This window comes from Scyliorhinus torazame, chromosome 5 (genome assembly GCF_047496885.1).
Source record: "Scyliorhinus torazame isolate Kashiwa2021f chromosome 5, sScyTor2.1, whole genome shotgun sequence".
In the NCBI taxonomy this organism is placed as follows: Eukaryota; Metazoa; Chordata; class Chondrichthyes; order Carcharhiniformes; family Scyliorhinidae; genus Scyliorhinus; species Scyliorhinus torazame.
The window spans coordinates 193918363-193940156 of record NC_092711.1 but is presented as its reverse complement, the minus strand read 5'-3'; the positions used below and the strand labels follow the sequence as shown (position 1 = coordinate 193940156).

Genomic DNA, 21794 nt, shown 5'->3' with positions numbered 1-21794 from the left:
ACTGCCCTACCTGCATCAATCATCTTAGTGACCTCCTCGAAAAACTCTATCAAGTTAGTGAGACACGACCTCCCCTTCACAAAACCATGCTGCCATGCTAAATGTTAATTTATTATTTATGTATGGGGGGGGGGGGTTGCTTTTTTAGATTGTGTTTTGTACTTAACCCTGTTGGGTTTTTTTTTCTGTCTCATTTTGTTATTGATATTTTATGAAAACCTTTAATAAAAATTATTTTGAACTGAGTAGTTTGTTCAGGCATTTCAGAGGACATTTTAAGAGTCAAGTGCATTGCTGTGGGTCTGGAGTCAAGTGCAGGCCAGACCAGGTAAGAATGGCAGATTTCCTTCCCAAAATGATATTAGTGAACAAGGGGGCTTTTTACAAAAATTGACGATGGTTTCATTGTCATTGCTGGATTTCTAATTCCAGATTCCTATTGAATCCAAACTTCACCATCTGCCATGGTGAGATTCGGGATTCAAAGCCGGTTCCCTGGGTCTCTGAATTTAAACAAAACAGGGTGGCAAAAACACTGCTGCCTCACAACAGGGACCCGGGTTCAATTCTGGCCTATGGTAACTATCTATGTGGAGTTTGGTATCCAAGGCCAATCACTGTGCCACCATGCTGCCCCAACTATTTAAAAATAAGTGATCATCCATTCAGGACAGAGGCAAGGAGAAATTTTTCACACGTTCCTTCTCTCGGAGTTACACTCTTCCTCTCAGAATGTGGAGATGCCAGCGTTGGACTGGGGTGAGCACAGTAAGAAGTCTTACAACACCAGGTTAAAGTCCAACAGGTTTGTTTCGAATCACTAGCTTTCGGAGCACAATTCCTTCCTCAGGTGAATGAAGAGGTGGGTTCCAGAAACATATATATATAGACAAAGTCAATGATGCAAGACGATACTTTGAATGCAAGTCTTTGCAGGTAATTAAGTCTTTACAGGTCCAGACGGAGCGACTGTAGAGAGGGATAATCACAGGTTAAAGAGGTATGAATTGTCTCAAGCCAGGACAGTTGGTAGGATTTTGAAAGCCCAGGCCAGATGGTGGGGTGTGAATGTAATGAGACATGAATCCAAGGTCCCGGTTGAGGCCGTACTCATGTGTGCAAAACTTGGCTTCCTCTCAGAAGGCAGTGGAAAGCAGAGTCTTTGAATATTTGTACGGCAGGGCTCGAGAAATTCCTGATGTTAATCAGGAAGGGGGGGTGAAAGGTTATGGGGGGGCAGGAATGTGGGGTTCAAGTTCTAGTCAGATCATACATGATCATATTGAATGGTGAAGCAGATTTGAGGTGTCTGTTCCTACTCCTAAATCATACATTTGTACAAACTCGAATGTGATGAGTCAGTCAATCTCGGATGTGTTTGGATGCACGTTATTTCAAATCTTAAAATAAGCGACGAGTGAGCGGGCGTTTGGACCCATATAACCCAATCGGAAAAAGTCAATAGAGATTTGTCAAGCAAGCTTCAGGATTGTCAAATTACATCAGATATACAACACAGGCCACACATGACAGAGTTTCTGCTCCAATCTGTCCTCGTTTAACTATATACTGCTCCTCTGTCCCTCTCTTCCTCTCGTTACTAATCCCCCCGCCCCCCCCCGCCCCCCAATTGCCCAAATCAATACCATCATCCACCCAACCCCTCTCTATTCTGGCGAGATCCATCTTCTCGCCACTCACTGCATAAAGAGGTTTTTAAATAGTTACTCGGTAACACAGAATTGGGTTGTTGCTGAAAATAGAGACATGAACAAAGAACAAAGAAATGTACAGCACAGGAACAGGCCCTCCGGCCCTCCAAGCCCGTGCCGACCATGCTGCCCGACTAAACTACAATCTTCAAGTCCGTATCCTTCTATTCCCATCCTATTCATATATTTGTCAAGATGCCCCTTGAATGTCCCTATCGTCCCTGCTTCCACTACCTCCTCCGGTAGCGAGTTCCAGGCACCCACTACCCTCTGTGTAAAAAACTTGCCTCGTACATCTACTCTAAACCTTGCCCCTCTCACCTTAAACCTATGCCCCCTAGTAATTGACCCCTCTACCCTGGGGAAAAGCCTCTGACTATCCACTCTGTCTATGCCCCTCATAATTTTATATACCTCTATCAGGTCTCCCCTCAACCTCCTTCGTTCCAGTGAGAACAAACCAAGTTTATTCAATCGCTCCTCATAGCTAATGCCCTCCATACAGGCAACATTCTGGTAAATCTCTTCTGCACCCTCTCTAAAGCCTCCACATCCTTCTGGTAGTGTGGCGACCAGAATTGAACACTATACTCCAAGTGTGGCCTAACTAAGGTTCTATACAGCTGCAACATGACTTGCCAATTCTTATACTCAATGCCCCGGCCAATGAAGGCAAGCATGCCGTATGCCTTCTTGACTACCTTCTCCACCTGTGTTGCCCCTTTCAATGACCTGTGGACCTGTACTCCTAGATCTCTTTGACTTTCAATACTCTTGAGGGTTCTACCATTCACTGTATATTCCCTACCTGCATTAGACCTTCCAAAATGCATTACCTCACATTTGTCCGGATTAAACTCCATCTGCCATCTCTCCGCCCAAGTCTCCAGACAATCTAAATCCTGCTGTCTCCTCCGACAGTCCTCATCGCTATCCGCAATTCCACCAACCTTTGTGTCGTCTGCAAACTTACTAATCAGACCAGTTACATTTTCCTCCAAATCATTTATATATACTACAAAGAGCAAAGGTCCCAGCACTGATCCCTGTGGAACACCACTGGTCACAGCCCTCCAATTAGAAAAGCATCCCTCCATTGCTACTCTCTGCCTTCTATGGCCTAGCCAGTTCTGTATCCACCTTGCCAGCTCACCCCTGATCCCGTGTGACTTCACCTTTTGTACTAGTCTACCATGAGGGACCTTGTCAAAGGCCTTACTGAAGTCCATATAGACAACATCTACTGCCCTACCTGCATCAATCATCTTAGTGACCTCCTCGAAAAACTCTATCAAGTTAGTGAGACACGACCTCCCCTTCACAAAACCGTGCTGCCTCTCACTAATACGTCCATTTGCTTCCAAATGGGAGTAGATCCTGTCTCGAAGAATTCTCTCCAGTAATTTCCCTACCACTGAAGTAAGGCTCACCGGCCTGTAGTTCCCGGGATTATCCTTGCTACCCTTCTTAAACAGAGGAACAACATTGGCTATTCTCCAGTCCTCCGGGACATCCCCTGAAGACAGCGAGGATCCAAAGATTTCTGTCAAGGCCTCAGCAATTTCCTCTCCTTCAGTATTCTGGGGTAGATCCCATCAGGCCCTGGGGACTTATCTACCTTAATATTTTTTAAGACACCCAACACCTCGTCTTTTTGGATCACAACGTGACCCAGGCTATCTACACCCCCTTCTCCAGACTCAACATCTACCAATTCCTTCTCTTTGGTGAATACTGATGCAAAGTATTCATTTAGTACCTCGCCCATTTCCTCTGGCTCCACACATAGATTCCCTTGCCTATCCTTCAGTGGGCCAACCCTTTCCCTGGCTACCCTCTTGCTTTTTATGTACGTGTAAAAAGCCTTGGGATTTTCCTTAACCCTATTTGCCAATGACTTTTCGTGACCCCTTCTAGCCCTCCTGACTCCTTGCTTAAGTTCCTTCCTACTTTCCTTATATTCCACGCAGGCTTTGTCTGTTCCCAGCCTTTTAGCCCTGACAAATGCCTCCTTTTTCTTTTTGACGAGGCCTACAATATCACTCGTCATCCAAGGTTCCCGAAAATTGCCGTATCTATCTTTCTTCCTCACAGGAACATGCCGGTCCTGTATTCCTTTCAACTGCCACTTGAAAGCCTCCCACATGTCAGATGTTGATTTGCCCTCAAACATCCGCCCCCAATCTATGTTCTTCGGTTCCCGCCTAATATTGTTATAATTAGCCTTCCCCCAATTTAGCACATTCATCCTCGGACCACTCTTATCCTTGTCCACCAGTACTTTAAAACTTACTGAATTGTGGTCACTGTTACCGAAATGCTCCCCTACTGAAACCTCTACCACCTGGCCGGGCTCATTCCCCAATACCAGGTCCAGTACCGCCCCTTCCCTAGTTGGACTGTCTACATATTGTTTTAAGAAGCCCTCCTGGATGCTCCTTACAAACTCCGCCCCGTCTAAGCCCCTGGCACTAAGTGAGTCCCAGTCAATATTGGGGAAGTTGAAGTCTCCCATCACCACAACCCTGTTGTTTTTACTCTTTTCCAAAATCTGTCTACCTATCTGCTCCTCTATCTCCCGCTGGCTGTTGGGAGGCCTGTAGTATACCCCCAACATTGTGACTGCACCCTTCTTATTCCTGATCTCTACCCATATAGCCTCACTGCCCTCTGAGGTGTCCTCTCGCAATACAGCTGTGATATTCTCCCGAACAAGTAGCGCAACTCCACCTCCCCTTTTACATCCCCCTCTATCCCGCCTGAAACATCTAAATCCTGGAACGTTTAGCTGCCAATCATGCCCTTCCCTCAACCAGGTCTCTGTAATGGCCACAACATCATAGTTCCAAGTACTAATCCAAGCTCTAAGTTCATCTGCCTTACCCGTAATGCTCCTTGCATTAAAACATATGCACTTCAGGCCACCAGACCCGCTGTGTTCAGCAACTTCTCCCCGTCTGCTCTGCCTCAGAGCCACACTGTCCCTATTCCCTAGTTCTCCCTCAATGCTCTCACCTTCTGACCTATTGCTCCCGTGAAGTGGAGGCCTTTTGTCTCATGCTCATTCAGGCAGACACAAGAACACCAAATTACAAAGGAAACAAAATTTTTTACTGTCTATAGGCTGCTGATTGGTTGGCAAGTCGTCATTAATTAGGCGGGACAGTGCCATGGTGAATGCATCGCACCTGCCCAACCCAGCCAAAGCTTAATTTTGTCAAATTTTAAATGGCCGCAATGGGATGCCTGCACCTGTTCCTTTTACTTGCAGCTGACTGGTCGCTACCATTGAATATGTGTAGCTTCTCAGAAACTTGACAAACCAGTCTAAATCACAGCCAGTAATGACCAATCGCGGAATCACAATTAAACTCCTGAATTTTGCAACTAGTCGAACACGATTTTCCCATCGAGAACATCCAAAGAGACATGCTTAGAATCATAGTGAGCTTCCGACATAGAAAGAGACCACTTGGCCCATCGTGTCAGCACCAGCCGTGAACGGGCCATTCAGCATAATCCCACCGGCCATGCAGTTTCAGGTACTTGAGACGCGCTTCCAGACATCTTTCAAATAAAATGAAGGTTCCTGCCTCTACCCGGTCCGGCACCGAGTTCCAGGACTTCCGTGCCACTCTGGGGGCCTCAGGACCTTTTCCCCTATCACACCTTCAATCTTTCTACCAATCAGATTAAATCTCTGCCTCCTCATCACTGAACTCTCTGCTAAAGTGCATATAATCTTTCCCATCCACTCCAGTCAGGCCCCTCACAATTTCATATATCTCAATCCAATATCCCCCTCAGCCTCCTCTGCCCGAGCCTATCCAATCTTTCCTCATAGCTGCAATTTTCCAGTCCTGGGTGGTAACATCCTGGTAAATCTCCTCTGTTGAAGGTAAAAGGATAAGCAGGGAAAGAGTAGGGCCCATAGTGGTAGTTTGTGTGTGGAGCCGGAGGATGTCAGTAGGGTTCTAAATGAATACTTTGCGTCAGTGTTCACTCGTGAGAGGGACAGTGTGGATAAAGAAATCAGGGAGAAGGCTTGTAATAAAATAAGAGATTAACATAGATGGGGAGGAGCTTCTGAGTGATCTGACAGGCTTAAGACAAATCTCTGTATCGCAGGCTGTTGAATGAGGCAAGACAGGAAGTAGCAAGGGCACTAGCAATAATTTTCAATTTCTCTCTGGCCACAGGAGAGGTGACGGAGGACTGGAGGATAGCCAATGTGGTCCCATTATTCAAAAAGGGAGGAAGGGATAAACCAGGAAACTACAGGCCAATCAGTCTAATCTCCTGGTGGGAAACTGTTGGAAGAAATTCTGAGAGCCAGAATTAATCTCTATTTGGAGAGGCAGGGATCAATGAGGAACAGTCACCATGGTTTTGTTGAGGGGAGGTCATGTCTGATCAGCTTGATTGAATTTTTTGAAGAAGTGACCAGGTGTGTAGATGAAGGAAATACATTTGACGTAGTCTTGGATGTCAGCAAGACTTTTGATAAAGTCCCACATGGGAGACTAATAGCTAAGGTAAGAACAAAGAAAATTACAGAACAGGAACATGCCCTTGGGCCCTCCAAGCCTGCACCGACCATGTTGCCTGTCTAAACTAAAACTCCTTACACTTCCTGGAGCTGAGTCCACAAAAGATCAGCCATGATCTCATTGAATGGTGGAGCAGGCTCGAGGGGCCAGATGGCCTACTCCTGCTCCTAGTTCTTATGTTCTTATATCCCTTTATTCCCATCCTATTCATGCATTTGTCAAGACGCCCCTTAAAAGTCACCTAGTATCTACTTTCATTACCTCCCCCTGCAGCGGGTTCCAGGCTCCCATCACCCTCATGTTAGAAAAAAACTCCCTCGTACATCTCCTCTAAACATTGCCCCTCGCACCTAAAACCTATGCCCCCTAGAAATTAACTCTTCCACCCTGGGAAAAAGCTTCTGACCAGCCTCTCTGTCCATGCCCCTCATAATCTTATAGACCTCTGTCAGGTCGTCCCTCAGCCTCCGTCATTCCAATGAAAACAAACCAAAATTGTCCTCACCTCATAGCTAATGCCCTCCATACCAGGCAACATCCTGGTAAATCTTTTCTGTACCCTCTCCAAAGCCTCCACATCCTTTTGATATGTAGCGACCAGAATTGAACACTATATTCCAAGTTGGATACTCACTGTCTTCAGGTGATGTCCCGGAGGACTGGAGAAGAGCTAATGAGAAGGGTAGCAAGGATAATCCAGGGAACTACAGGCCGGTGAGCCTTACCGTCAGTGGTAGGGAAATTACTGGAGAGAATTCTTCGAGACAGGATCTACTCCCATTTGGAAGCAAATGGACGTATAAGTGAGAGGCAGCATGGTTTTGTGAAGGGGAGGTCGTGTCTCACTAATTTGATAATAGTCTTTCGTAGAGGTCACAAAGATGATTGATGCAGGTAGGGCAGTGGATGTTGTCTATATGGACTTCAGTAAGGCCTTTGACAAGGTCCCTCATGGTATGCTGGTACAAAAGGTGGTCACACGGGATCACGATCTAAATCCTGCTGTATCCTCTGACAGTCCTCATCGCTATCCGCAATTCCACCAACCTTTGTGTCATCTGCAAACTTACTAATCAGACCAGTTACATTTTCCTCCAAATCATTTATATATATTCCAAACAGCAAATGTCCCAGCATTGATCCCTGAGGAACCCCACTATTCAGTCCTCCATTCAGAAACGCACCCTTCCATACTACCCCGTCTTCTCTGACTGAGCCAGTTCTGTAACCATCTTGCCAGCTCACCTGATCTCGTACGACTTCACCTTCTGCACCAGTCTGCCATGAGGGACCTTGTCAAAGGACTTAATGAATTCGATGCAGACAGCATCCACTGCCTTACATTCATCAATCATCTTCATCGCTTCCTCGAAAAACTCGATCAAGTTAGTGAGACACGACCTCCCCTTCACAAAACCCCGCCGAAGGGCCGAACGGCCTCCTTCTGCACTGTAAATTATATATGATTCATGCTGCCTCTCGGTAATACGTCCACTTATTTCCAAGTGGGAGCAAATCGTTTTTGTTTTTTTTTTAAATTTGTTCATGGACGTGGGCGTCGCAGGCTGTGCCAGCATTTATTGCCCATCCCGAACTACCCTTGAGGGGACAGTTAAGAGTCAACCGCATTGCTATGGGTCTGAAGTCACATGTGGGCCAGACTAGGTAAGGATGCAGATTTTCGTCCCTAAAGGTCATTAGTGAACCAACTGGGTTTTTTTTTTTAACTATACCAACGCTGGAACGAAGAAGGTTGAGGGGCGACCTGATAGAGGTCTACAAAATTATCAGGGGCATATACAGAGTGGATAGTCAGAGACTTTTTCCCAGGGTAGAGGGGTCAATTACTAGGGGGCATAAGTTTAAGGTGCGAAGAGGTGGTGGAAGCAGGGACGATAATAACGTTTAAGGGTCATCTTGACAAATACATGAATAGGATGGGAATAGAGGGATACGGACCCCGGAAGTGTAGAAGCTTTTAGTTAAGATGGGCAGCATGGACTTCCGGGTGCGGCGATGACCAGCTAGGTCGCACGTTTCGGCAGCTCCCGTTGGAACGGACTTTTGGGCTCTTAATAGGAGCCCCAACGGCAATTTAAACGACAAAAACACTGTGCAGTAAACCAGAAGGGAATCCCCCCCCGGACACGCATGGAAAAGGGAGAGGATAGCGGCCGGATTGCGGAGGATCCTCTGGAGCAGCGGCAAGGAAGGGAAGCTCAAAGCAAGATGTCATCGGAAGGTGGCCGTTTGTTATGGGGCCCGGAGCAACAAGAGTTCCTGCGGCGCTGTGTGGAAGAGCTGAAGAAGGAGTTGAAGAAGGAGCTGTTGACCCCGATATTGCAGGCGATTGAAGGACTAAAGGAGGAGCAGAGGACCCAAGAGCTGGAGCTTCGGGTCGTGAAGGCAAAGACTGCTGAAAACGAAGATGAAATACAGGGCCTGGTGGCGAAGGCAGAAACGAGGCACAGCATAAAAGGTGTGTGGAGAGGTTGGAAGCGCTGGAGAATAATTCAAGGAGGAAGAATTTAAGAGTCCTGGGTCTTCCCGAAGGTGCAGAAGGGGCGGACATCGGGACATATGTGAGCACGATGCTTCACTTGCTAATGGGATCGGAGGCCCCGACGGGCCCTTTGGAGGTGGAGGGAGCTTATCGAGTTCTGGCGCGAAGACCAAAGGCTGGAGAAATACCTTGAGCTATAGTGGTGAGGTTTCTCCGCTACAATGACAGAGAGACGGTTCTCAGATGGGCGAAGAAAACTCGGAGCTGTAGGTGGGAGAACGTGGTGATCCGCGTATACCAGGATTGGAGTGCGGAGGTGGCGAGAAGGAGGGCAAGTTTCAATCGGGCTAAGGCGGTGCTTCACAAAAAGGTCCAGTTTGGAATGTTGCAACCGGCGAGATTGTGGGTCACACACCAAGGGAAGCACCACTACTTTGAGACGGCAGAAGAGGCGTGGACATTCATTGTGGACGAGAAGCTGGAATAGTCTGGCGAGAGAAAGAGCTTTTGGGACAAAGTGGTGGGCTGATTATGTGGGGCGAGGAAGGGGAAGGGGAAGGGGGGGATGATTTTTCAATTTGTTAATTTTGTGATCCTGTAACTTTTCTTTCTTCCCCATGTTGGGGGGGGGGGGGGGGAGCATGAGGAACTGTGGGCGCCGGCCATTAGGAGCGGGGCCGAGTGGGAAACGCAGGCTTTGTTCCCGCGCTATGGTAATTATGGCGGGAACAGGGACGCAGGAAGGAGGGGGCCTCGCACAGTGGGAGCCGAGGACAAGGGGGGAAGCCGAGGTCAGCCAGAGTTTGCTGACTTCTGGGAGCAACATGGGGGGTGCAACTACGCTAGAGGGGGATCTAGCGGAGGGGGGGCGGGGGTGTTAACTGGGTTGCTGCTGCTAAGGAGAAGGGGGAGCTGTTATGGGATGGGGTGGTCGAGGCGGGAGGGCACCGTCGGGGGGATATATGGGTACGTGGGAACCGGGTGAGGAGCTGGGTTAAAAAAGGGGATGGCTAGTCGACAAGGGGGGGGGTAAAGAGCCCCCCAACCCGGCTGATCACGTGGAACGTGAGAGGGCTGAACGGGCCGATTAAAAGGGCACGGGTACTCGCACACCTAAAGAAATTAAAGGCAGATGTGGTTATGTTGCAGGAGACGCATCTGAAACTGATAGACCAGGTCAGACTACGTAAAGGATGGGTGGGACAGGTGTTTCATTCGGGTTTAGATGCGAAGAATAGGGGGGTGGCTATCTTAGTGGGGAAACGGGAAAGACTTCATGAATGTAAGGCAGTGGATGCTGTCTGCATCGAATTCATTAAGTCCTTTGACAAGGTCCCTCATGGACCATAGTGGCGGATAGTGGGGGTAGATATGTGATGGTGAGTGGCAGATTGCAAGGGGAAGCGGTGGTTCTGGTGAACGTATACGCCCCGAACTGGGATGATGCAAATTTTATGAGGCGTATGTTGGGACGTATCCCGGACCTGGAGGCGGGAAAGTTGGTAATGGGGGGGGGAGACTTCAATACGGTGCTTGATCCAGGGCTGGACCGGTCGAGATCCAGGACCAGGAGGAGGCCGGCAGCGGCCAGGGTGCTCAAGGACTTCATGGAGCAGATGGGAGGGGTAGACCCCTGGAGATTTAGTAGGCCTAGAAGTAAGGAGTTCTCATTTTTCTCCCATGTTCACAAAGTATACTCACGGATAGACTTTTTTGTCTTGGGAAGGGCACTGATTCCGAAGGTGACAGGGACGGAATATACGGCCATAGCCATTTCGGACCACGCTCCACATTGGGTAGACCTGGAGGTAGGAGAGGAAAAAGAACAGCACCCACTCTGGAGAATGGATATGGGCTTATTGGCGGATGAGGGGGTATGTTTAAGGGTGAGGGGGTGTATTGAAAGGTACTTGGAGCTTAATGACAATGGAGAGGTTCAGGTGGGAGTGGTCTGGGAGGCGTTGAAGGACAGAGGGGAACTGATATCCATAAGGGCACATAAAGGGAAGCAAGAGGGTAAAGAAAGGGAGCGATTGTTGAAAGAACTTTTGAGGGTGGACAGGCAATATGCAGAGGCACCGGAGGAGGGACTGTACAGGGAAAGACAAAGGTTACATGTGGAATTTGACCTGCTGACCACGGGTCAGGCAGAGGCACAGTGGAGGAGGGCACAGGGTGTACAGTATGAGTATGGAGAGAAGGCGAGTCGGCTACTGGCCCACCAATTGAGGAAGAGGGGAGCAGCGAGGGAGATAGGTGGGGTGAGATATGAGGAGGGAGAGATGGAACGGGAAGCGGAGAGAGTGAACGGGGTTCAAGGCATTCTATGAGAGGTTATATAAGGCTCAGCCCCCGGAAGGGAAGGAGGGAATGAGGTGTTTCCTGGATCAGCTGTAATTCCCAAAGGTGGAGGAGCAGGACAGGGCAGGACTGGGAGCACAGATTGAGATGGAGGAGGTGGTAAAAGGGATTGGGAGCATGCAGGCGGGGAAGGCCCCGGGACCGGATGGATTCCCGGTGGAATTTTATCGGAAATATATGGACCTACTGGCCCCGCTTTTGACGAGAACCTTTAATGAGGCCAGGGAAAGGGGGCAGTTGCCCCCGACTATGTCGGAGGCGACGATATCGCTCCTTTTGAAGAAGGAAAAAGACCCGCTGCTGTGTGGGTCCTACAGGCCCATTTCCCTTTTAAATGTAGATGCTAAGCTCCTGGCCAAGGTGATGGCGACGAGGATAGAGGACTGTGTCCCGGGGGTGGTCCACGAGGATCAAACTGGGTTCGTTAAGGGGAGACAGCTGAACACGAACATACGGAGGTTGCTAGGGGTAATGATGATGCCCCCACCAGAGGGGGAGGCGGAGATAGTGGTGGCGATGGACGCCGAGAAAGCATTCGACAGAGTGGAGTGGGATTATCTGTGGGAGGTGCTGAGGAGATTTTGGAGGAGGGTTTATTGGATGGGTACACCTGCTGTATAGGGCCCCGGTGGCGAGTGTGGTCACGAACAGGCAGAGGTCTGACTACTTCCGTCTTCATAGAGGGACGAGACAGGGGTGTCCCCTGTCTCCGTTACTGTTTGCATTGGCGATTGAGCCCCTGGCCATAGCACTGAGGGGCTCCAGGAAGTGGAGGGGAGTACTCAGGGGAGGAGAAGAACACCCGGTATCTTTGTATGCTGTATGATTTATTGCTGTATGTTGCAGACCCAGTGGAGGGGATGCCTGAGATAATGCAGACACTCAGGGAGTTTGGGGAATTTTCAGGGTCCAAATTGAATATGGGGAAGAGTGAGTTGTTTGTGGTGCATCCGGGGGAGCAGAGCAGAGGAATAGATGATTTACCGCTGAGGAAGGTAACAAGAGATTTCCGGTACTTAGGGATTCAGATAGCCAGGAGTTGGGGAACCTTACATAGGCTTAATTTAACAAGATTGGTGGAACAGATGGAGGAGGACTTTAAGAGATGTGACATGGTGCCCCTGTCACTGGTGGGTCGGGTGCAGGCGGTCAAAATGGTAGTCCTCCCGAGATTCCTTTTTGTGTTTCAGTGCCTTCCGGTGATGGTCACGAAGGCCTTTTTCAAGAAAATTGAGAAAAGTGTCATGAGTTTTGTGTGGGCCGGGAAGACCCCGCGAGTGAGGAGGGGGTTCTTGCAGCGTAGCAGGGATAGGGGGGGGCTGGCACTACCGAGCCTAAGTGAATACTACTGGGCCGCCAATAACTCAATGGTGTGTAAGTGGATGGGAGAAGGGGAGGGAGCGGCGTGGAAGAGATTGGAGATGGCGTCCTGCAAAGGAACCAGCCTACAAGCACTGGTGACGGCGCCGTTGCCGTTCTCCCCGAAGAAATACACCGCAAGTCCAGTGGTGGTGGCAACGCTAAAAATTTGGGGGCAGTGGAGACGACATAGGGGAAGGACGGGAGCCTCGGTGCGGTCCCCGATAAGAAATAATCATAGGTTTGTCCCGGGGAGAATAGATGGGGGATTTGGAGCATGGCAGAGCTGGGGTTGTGCAACTGAGAGGTCTGTTCGTAGACGGGACGTTTGCGAGTCTGGGAGCGCTGACGGAAAAATATGAGTTGCCCCAAGGGAATGCATTTCGGTACATGCAACTGAGGGCATTTGCGAGGCAACAGGTGAGGGAATTCCCGCAGCTCCCGACGCAGGAGATTCAAGATAGAGTGATCTCAGGGACATGGGTGGGGGATGGTAGGGTGTCGGATATATACAGGGGAATGAGGGACGAGGGGGAGATCATGGTGGATGAGCTGAAGGAGAAATGGGAAGAAGAGCTGGGGGAAGAGATTGAGGAGGGGCTGTGGGCTGATGCCCTACGTAGGGTAAACTCGTTGTCCTCGTGCGCCAGGCTAAGCCTGATACAAGTCAAGGTTTTGCACAGGGCGCATATGACCGGAGCAAGGCTCAGTAAATTTTTCGGGGTAGAGGATAGGTGTGGGAGATGCTCGAGAAGCCCAGCAAACCACACCCACATGTTTTGGTCATGCCCGGCACTGCAGGGGTTCTGGGTGGGGGTGGCAAAGGTGCTTTCGAAGTTGGTGGGGGTCCGGGTCGAGCCAGGCTGGGGGTTGGCTATATTCGGGGTTGTAGAAGAGCCGGGAGTGCAGGAGGCGAAAGAGGCTGATGTCTTGGCCTTTGCGTCCCTAGTAGCCCGGCGAAGGATATTGCTTATGTGGAAGGAAGCCAAACCCCCGGGCATGGAGACCTGGATAAATGACATGGCAGGGTTTATAAAACTAGAACGGATAAAGTTTGCACTAAGGGGTTCAGCTCAAGGGTTCACCAGGCGGTGGCAACCGTTCATTGACTACCTCGCCGAACGATAAAGGAAATGGGAAGGTAACAGCAGCAACCCAGGCCGGGGGGGGGGGGGGGGGGGGGGGGGGGGGCATGGGTGGGTCCTCAGGGGTGTTTTTGGATAGATATTTGTACTTGGTTATGTATATTGGATTGTTTGGTTTTATTTCTGGAGAGTTATTATTTTTGTTATGGCAGTTGCCATGTAGTTTATATATTATTTATTTATTTGTTAAAACGGTCACTGTTATTTATATTGTTCATTGTTGTAAAAAGATAAACCTTTGTATTGTTTTGTTTGGCCGAAAAATTTGAATAAAATATATATTTTTTTAAAAAGATGGGCAGCATGGTCGGCACAGGCTTGGAGGGCCGAAGGGCCTGTTCCTGTGATGTACTTTTCTTTGTTCTTTGTTCTAACAATGGTTTCATGGTCATCACTAGAACATAGAAAAAAAGTGCACAGAACAGGCCCTTCAGCCCACGATGTTGTGCCAAACATTTGTCCCGGATTAAGAACAAATTAATCTACACCCCATCATTCTACCGTAATCCATGTACCTATCCAACAGCCGCTTGAAGGTCCCTAATGTTTCCAACTCAACTACGTCCACAGGCAGTGCATTCCATGCCCCCACAACTCTCTGGGGAAAGAACCTACCTCTGACATCCCCTCTATATCTTCCACCATTCACCTTAAATTTATGGCCCCTTGTAATGGTTTGTTCCACCCGGGGAAAAAGTCTCTGACTGTCTATCTATTCCCCTGATCATCTTATAAACCTCTATCAAGTCGCCCCTCATCCTTCTCCGTTCTAATGAGAAAAGGCCTACCACCCTCAACCTTCCCTCGTAAGACCTACTCTCCATTCCAGGCAATATCCTGGTAATCTCCTTTGCACCTTTTCCAGAGCTTCCACAGCCTTCCTAAAATGAGGCGACCAGAACTGCACACAGTACTCCAAATGTGGCCGTATCAAGGTTTTGTACAGCTGCATCATCACCTCACGGCTCTTAAATTCAATCCTTCTGCTAATGAACGCTAGCACACCTAGGCCTTCTTCACAGCTCTATCCACTTGAGTGGCAACTTTCAAAGATCTATGAATATAGACCACAAGATCTTTCTGCTCTTCCACATTGCCAAGAACCCTGTATTAACCCTGTATTCCGCATTCATATTTGTCCTTCTAAAATGGACAACCTCACACTTTTCAGGATTAAACTCCATCTGCCACTTCTCAGCCCAGCTCTGCATCCTATCTCGATCTCTTTGCAGCCAACGGAACAGGCCTCCTCACTATCCACAACTCCACCAATCTTCGTGTCGTCTGCAAATTTACTGACCCACCCTTCAACTCCCTCATCCAAGTCATTAGCGAAAATCACAAACAGAAGAGGACCCAGAATTGATCCCTGCGGTACGCCACTAGTAACTGGGCTCCAGGCTGAATATTTGCCATCCATCACCACTCTCTGATTTCTATCGATTAGCCAGTTCGTTATCCAACTGGCCAAATTTCCCACTATCCCATGCCTCCTTACTTTGTTTAGCACTGGGCTGTTTAGCACTGGCCTAAAATCGCTGGCTTTGAAAGCAGACCAAGGCAGGCCAGCAGCGCGGTTCGATTCCCGTACCAGCCTCCCCGAACAGGTGCCGGAATGTGGCGACTAGGGGCTTTTCACAGTAACTTCATTTGAAGCCTACTTGTGACAATAAGCGATTTTCATTTCATTTCATTCATTTTTTCTGCATAAGCCTACCATAGGGAACCTTATCAAATGCCTTACTAAAATCCATGTACACTACATCCACTGCTTTACCTTCATCCACGTGCTTGGTCACCTCCTCAAAGAATTCAATAAGACATTCAATTCCAGATTTTTATGGAATTCAAATTCACCATCTGCAGTGGCGGAATTTGATCCTGGGACCCCAGAGTACTCTGGGTTACTAGTACAGTGACAATGCCACTGCACCAGCCTGTCTCGAAGATTCCTCTCCAATAATTTCCCGACCACTGACGTAAGGCTAACCGGCCTGTAATTACCTGGATTATCTTTGCTCTCCTTCTTAAGAAAGGAAGGACATTGGCTATTCTCCAATCCTCTGGGACCTCCCCTGTAGCAGTAGGATACAAAGATTTATCTCAAGGCCCCCTATCTTGCCTCTCTCAGTATTCTGGAGTGTTTCCCATTATGTCCTGGGGACTTGTCTACCTTAATGTTTTTCAATACCTCTTCCTTTTTGATCTCAAACATGACCCAAAACTATCTACACACCCTTCTCCATACTCATCATCCATCAAGTTCTTCTGTTTGGTGAATACTGAAACAAAGTACTCATTTAATACCTCGCCCATTTCCTCTGGCTCCACTCATAGATTCTCTCCCCTGTCCTTCAGTGGGCCAATGCTCTCCCTGGCCACCCTCTTGTTCTTTATGTATGAATATAAAGAGCCCACGGGATCCAAGGAAATATGGCAAATTGGATCCAAAATTGGTTGAGTGGCAAGAATAGAGGGAGATGGTTGAGGGGTGTTTTTCTGACTGGAAGTCGGTGTCCAGTGAGGTCCTGCAGGTATCAGTGTTGGGGCCCTTGCTGTTTGTGGTTTATAGAAATGATTTAGATATGAATGTAGGAGGGCTGATCAGTAAGTTTGCAGATGATACCGAAATTGGTGAGGTTGTAAATAGTGAGGGGGGATAGCCTTCAATTACAGGATGAAGACCGGCTGGTCAGATGGACTGATCAGTGACAAATGGAATAAGTGTAAGGCGATGCACAGTGTAAGGGGAGGACAAACGACGAATGGGAATACATTATAACCGGCAGGATCCTGGGAAGCACCCAAGGATCAGAGGGTCCTTGGTATACATGTACACCGATCCCTTAAGATAGCAGAGCAGTGGTTTAAGAAGGCACATGATGTACTTGCCTTTATTAGACAAGTCGGAGAGTTTAAGAGCAGGGAGGTTATGCTGGAACTGTATAAACCGCTGGGTTAGGCCACGGCTAGAGTATTGTGTATAGTTCTGGAATCCACATTATAGGAGGGAGGTGATAGCACTGGAAATGGTGCAGAGGAGATTTACCAGGATGTTGCCTGAGCTGGAGAGACTAGATTGGGGGGGGGGGGGGAGATGTATAAAACGAGTAACATGGTGGGATCAATGACCATGAGGCAGAAATTTAAGGTTATCGAAGCAAACACAAGTGGCTCCAAGTGGAGCATAATGACAGCAGGGAAGCTGCCCAGAATGAGGAGACGCAGCAAAGGAAATCTGACTGACTGCTGGGAGGAGCTTGAGTGATACTTGGTTCTCTGCCTCAATGTTGGTCCACAATTCGGTTTGCACCATTCTTCACTGCTTGTATTTATAGTCATGCTTTCTTTGATTTCCTTCTGCACCTAATTCAGCGTAATTATGTGCACAAGTGAAGAAATCTGCCTGATCAGCACTATATTTCAATTGAGTCAGTGTTGGTAATCTATCTGTTGTGCCATAATTATTTCAATAAATGTGATTACATGTTTTCCATTTTGGTGACTTTTCACTATAAGTTGCTCCATTAGTGTTCATTATTTGACATCAGCTTAACTGAATGCCTAAATATAATTATATTTATTAATATTTTACCTCACTTTTTAATTTAAGTTTGCCCCTTCAAGCAAAGGAGGGTGGTAGGACTATTGACGGTACAAGTGAATTGTGATCTGAAAGGAAAAACATACTTGTTGCTCCTCCAATTAGCTCTGCTGTATGATGCTTTTCAGTCTGGGTGAGAAGGGATAAAAGTCTATCCAGTAAGTTGAATTTGAATGTTTGTTGAAGCTGGAATTTGTTGGAGACCAGTACCTGACCAGCATTGGGTGTTGTTCTGGACCATATGTGCCTCAAATTATTTAACTTTGACAAGCATTCTTGGAGCAACTCAGTATCCAGGTGCAACAGACACCATTGATTTGAGATAATAAGGGTGATCCAGCAACTTAACTTTCAATTGATCTTAACATACTTTCTCAGCGACGTTGTGTTATGTTTTTTACTTTTACAACTCTACCATCTTTTCCCCTCTCGAGTGAAGATACTGACTGATGCTCTGATTAGGAGGGTTTAGTGGGTTATGGGGATAGGGTGGAAGTGAGGGCTTAAGTGGGTCGGGGCAGACTCGCTGGGCCAAATGGCCTCCTTCTGCACTGTATGTTCTATGTATCTATGTTATGGGGCAGGAGGTTTAGAGGGAATGTGGGGAAAAACCTTTTTATCCAGAGGGTGTTGGGAATTTGGAACTCACTGCCTGAAAGGGGGTGGAGGCAGAGACATTCATAACATTTAAGAAGTATTTAGATGTGCACTTGCGATCCCAAGGCTACAGGTAAAGTGCTGGACAATGGGATTAGAATAGTGGTTGTTTTTGACGGCAGCAGATATGATGGGCCAAAGGGCGTTTACTGTGCTGTTTGACTACGTTCCCTTTAGAGGCCTTTGACAAGGTACCGCATGGTAGTTTGTTGCAAAAGGTTAAATCTCACGGAATCCAGGGTGAGGTACCCAATTGGATACAAAATTGGCTTGGCGACCAAAGATTGTGGAGGGGTGTTTTTGAAACTGGAGGCCTGTGCCCAGAGGTGTGCCTCAGGGATCGGTGCTGGGTCCACTGTTATTTGTGATATATATAAATGGTTTTGATGAGAATGGAGGAGACATGGTTAGTAAGCTTGCAGATGACACCATGATTGGTGGCATAGTGGATAGTGAAGGAGGTTATATAAGATTGCAACAGGATCATGATCAATTGGGCCATTGGGCCGATGAATGGCAGATGGGAGTTTAATTTGGATAAATGTGAGATGATGCATTTTGGTAGCTCAAATCAGGGCAGGACCTATTCAGTTAATGGTAGGGAGTTGGGGAGTTACAGAACAAAGAGATCTAGGAATACAGGTTGAAGTTGGAGTCGCAGGTGGACAGAGTGGTGAAGAAGGCATTCAGCATGCTAGGATTTATTGGTCAGAATATTGATACAGGAGTTGAGACGTCATGTTGAGGTTGTGCAAGACATTGGTGAGACCACACATGGAATACTTTATTCAGTTCTGATCACCTATTATGGGAAGGATATTGTTAAACTAGAAAGGGTGCAGAAGAGATTTACTTGGATGCTACCAGCACTTGATGGTCTGAGTTATGAGAGATTGGATAGGCTGGGACTTTTTTCCCTGGAACATAGGTCTTATACAGGGCTGTAAAGTAATGAGGAGCATCAATAAGGTATATCGTCAACATCTTTTCCCAAAGGTAGAGGAGTCTAGAACTGGAGGGCATACGTGTCAGGTGAGAGGAGAGAGATACAAAAGAGACCAGTGGGCAAATTTCTTCACACAGAGCGTGGTGAGCATCTGGAACAGGCTGCCAGAGGTAGTAGTAGGAGAGGCAGGTATAACTTTGTCCTTCAAAAAACTCACCGCACAGGACCTTCAACCGATGTTATACACCAGATACATCGATGACATTTTTTTCCTTTGGACCCACGGTGAAGAATCACTGAAACGACTACACGATGACATTAATAAGTTCCATCCAACCATCAGACTCACCATGGACTACTCTCCAAAATCAGTTGCATTCTTGGACACACTCGTCTCCATCCAAGACGGTCACCTCAGCACTTCGCTTTACCGCAAACCCACGGATAACCTCATGATGCTCCACTTCTCCAGCTTCCACCCTAAACACATTAAAGAAGCCATCCCCTATGGACGAGCGCTCCGTATACACAGGATCTGCTCAGACGAGGAGGAGCGTAAGACATCTACAGACGTTGAAAGATGCCCTCGTACGAACGGGATATGGCACTCGACTCATCGATCGACAGTTCCAACGCGCCACAGCGAAAAACCGCACCGACCTCCTCAGAAGACAAACATGGGACACAACCGACAGAATACCCTTCGTCGTCCAGTACTTCCCCGGAGCGGAGAAACTACGTCATCTTCTTCACAGCCTTCAACACGTCATTGATGACGATGAACATCTTGCCAAGGTCATCCCCACACCCCCACTACTTGCCTTCAAACAACCGCGCAACCTCAAACGAACCATTGTGTGCAGCAAACTACCCAGTCTTCCGAACAGTGACCACGACACCACACAACCCTGTCATGGCAATCGCTGCAAGACGTGCCAGATCATCGACATGGATACCACTATTACACGTGAGAACACCACCCACCAGGTACGCGGTACATACTCGTGCGACTCGGCCAACGTTGTCTACCTCATACGCTGCAGGAAAGAATGTCCCGAAGCGTGGTACATTGGCGAGACCATGCAGACGCTGCGACAACGAATGAACGGACATCGCGCAACAATCACCAGGCAGGAATGTTCCCTTCCAGTCGGGGAACACTTCAGCAGTCAAGGGCATTCAGCCTCTGATCTCCGGGTAAGCGTTCTCCAAGGCGGCCTTCAGGACCCGCGACAACGCAGAATCGCCTAGCAGAAACTTATAGCCAAGTTCCACACACATGAGTGCGGCCTCAACCGGGACCTGGGATTCATGTCACATTACATTCACCCCCCACCATCTGGCCTGCAAAATCCTACCAACTGTCCTGGCTTGAGACAATTCACACCTCTTTAACCTGGGGTTACCCATCTCAGGATCTGTAAAGATTTAATCACCTGCTAATGCTCGCATTCCTAGCATTGTTTGGCATATTTGAATTTGTCTGTATATGTGTTTCTGGAACAGACCTCTTCATTCACCTGAGGAAGGAGCAGCGCTCCGAAAGCTAGTGACATCGAAACAAACCTGTTGGACTTTAACCTGGTGTTGTAAGACTTCAAAAAACAGTTAGACAGTTACATGAACAGGTGGGTATAGAGGGATATGGGCCAAATGCAGGCAAGTGGGACTAGTTTAGTGATAGAAACTGGGCAGCATGGTCCAACTGGGCTTCTTTATGCTGTAAACATCTATGACTCTACATCGTTTCTGAATTGATGGCATGAAAACAGTGACAAAAACAAAGTACTCAAGTTGTGGCCTAGTTTTATCCAGCATAACCTCTCAGCTCATGGAGCAGACCAGGCTGTGATTGGTCACTGGGAGGAATGGGATTGAGGTCATGTGGCAGATCAGGCTGTGATTAGTCACTGGGTGGAATGGGATTGTGAAGTCATGGGCTGTCCCGTTCTCCCGGTTCCTGCAGCAAGATGGCGGTTGCGCATGCTCTTGGCAGACTGGTGCTGCTGTAAAATGGCTGCCGAAGTTAGCTCCCTCTCCCCCCGCCGCCATTTCCCAGACCCCGAGTCCGCACTGAGTCACTCAGGAACCAAGCTGCTCCAGACAACGGTGAGGAGATGATCGGGTGGGCGTTGTAAGGTGGTGGAGTCGTTGGGCCTAGAAACCTACCTCTTCCGGAGCGGCAGGCCGAGGCTCCGCTCCCAGTTGCCATCCTCTTTTTCGGGCAACATCCAACAGTGAGCCGCACCTCGAGCTGCGTCCCACCGCCTGCGCACTCGTCTGGCCCCGTCCACCCTGATAATTGGCGTCACGGTAACGGAACAATGGGAGGCGGGGCCTGGAGACGCCACACGCCCTGGAGAGGGCGGGCCGCGCCGCGCGCCACCAACCCGGAAAAGCGTAAGGTGGGTTGGGGGGAAGGGTAAGGTAGGTCCAATCGGCCAATCGGAGGGCAAGACCCTTAAACCCCATCAATCAAAAGACAGCGCCCTCGCGTGGCCCGGACGATCAGTGAAGCGGGAAGGGGTTTAATGTCGGAAATCCCGCTGAAAGGGAGCGGGGCTGCTCTTGGTGTCACTAATCGACATTGTAGATTTTACAGCATAGAAAGGCCCATCGTGTCCACGCCAGCCATCGAGAGTGTATTTACTCCAATCTGAGATAGTAGATGTTATAACCCAGTGTTTTTCAAACTTCTTTCCCGACACCCACTTTTACAAACTGGTGGACCTTCGGGACACAGCTGGTCGACGTTTGCGAGACATGCGGCTGACATTAGTGGATACACTATTATGAAATGAAAAAATGAAATGAAAATTGCTTATTGTCACAAGTAGGCTTCAAATGAAGTTACTGTGAAAAGCCCCTAGTCGCCACATTCCGGTGCCTATTCGGGGAGGCTGTTACGGGAATCAAACTGTGCTGCTGGCCTGCCTTGGTCTGCTTTCAAAGCCAGT

The 21794-nt window shown here is 48.4% G+C and overlaps 1 protein-coding gene across 5 annotated transcripts in view; it reads right to left on the bottom strand.

Moving 5' to 3' along the window:
- Window positions 1–21232, bottom strand: part of LOC140420856 (uncharacterized) — a 245636-nt gene extending 224404 nt beyond the window's left edge. For 2 of the 5 annotated variants that reach the window (XM_072504943.1, XM_072504946.1), the window contains exon 1: window positions 21007–21216. In XM_072504943.1, coding sequence (XP_072361044.1) covers window positions 21007–21049 — 43 coding nt within the window. In that variant the 5' untranslated portion in view covers window positions 21050–21216. Of the gene's footprint in view, window positions 1–21006 lie in introns of all 5 variants that reach the window. The other 3 variants (XM_072504944.1, XM_072504945.1, XM_072504941.1) reach the window with 3 other exon arrangements.
- Window positions 21233–21794: the final 562 nt, after the last annotated feature.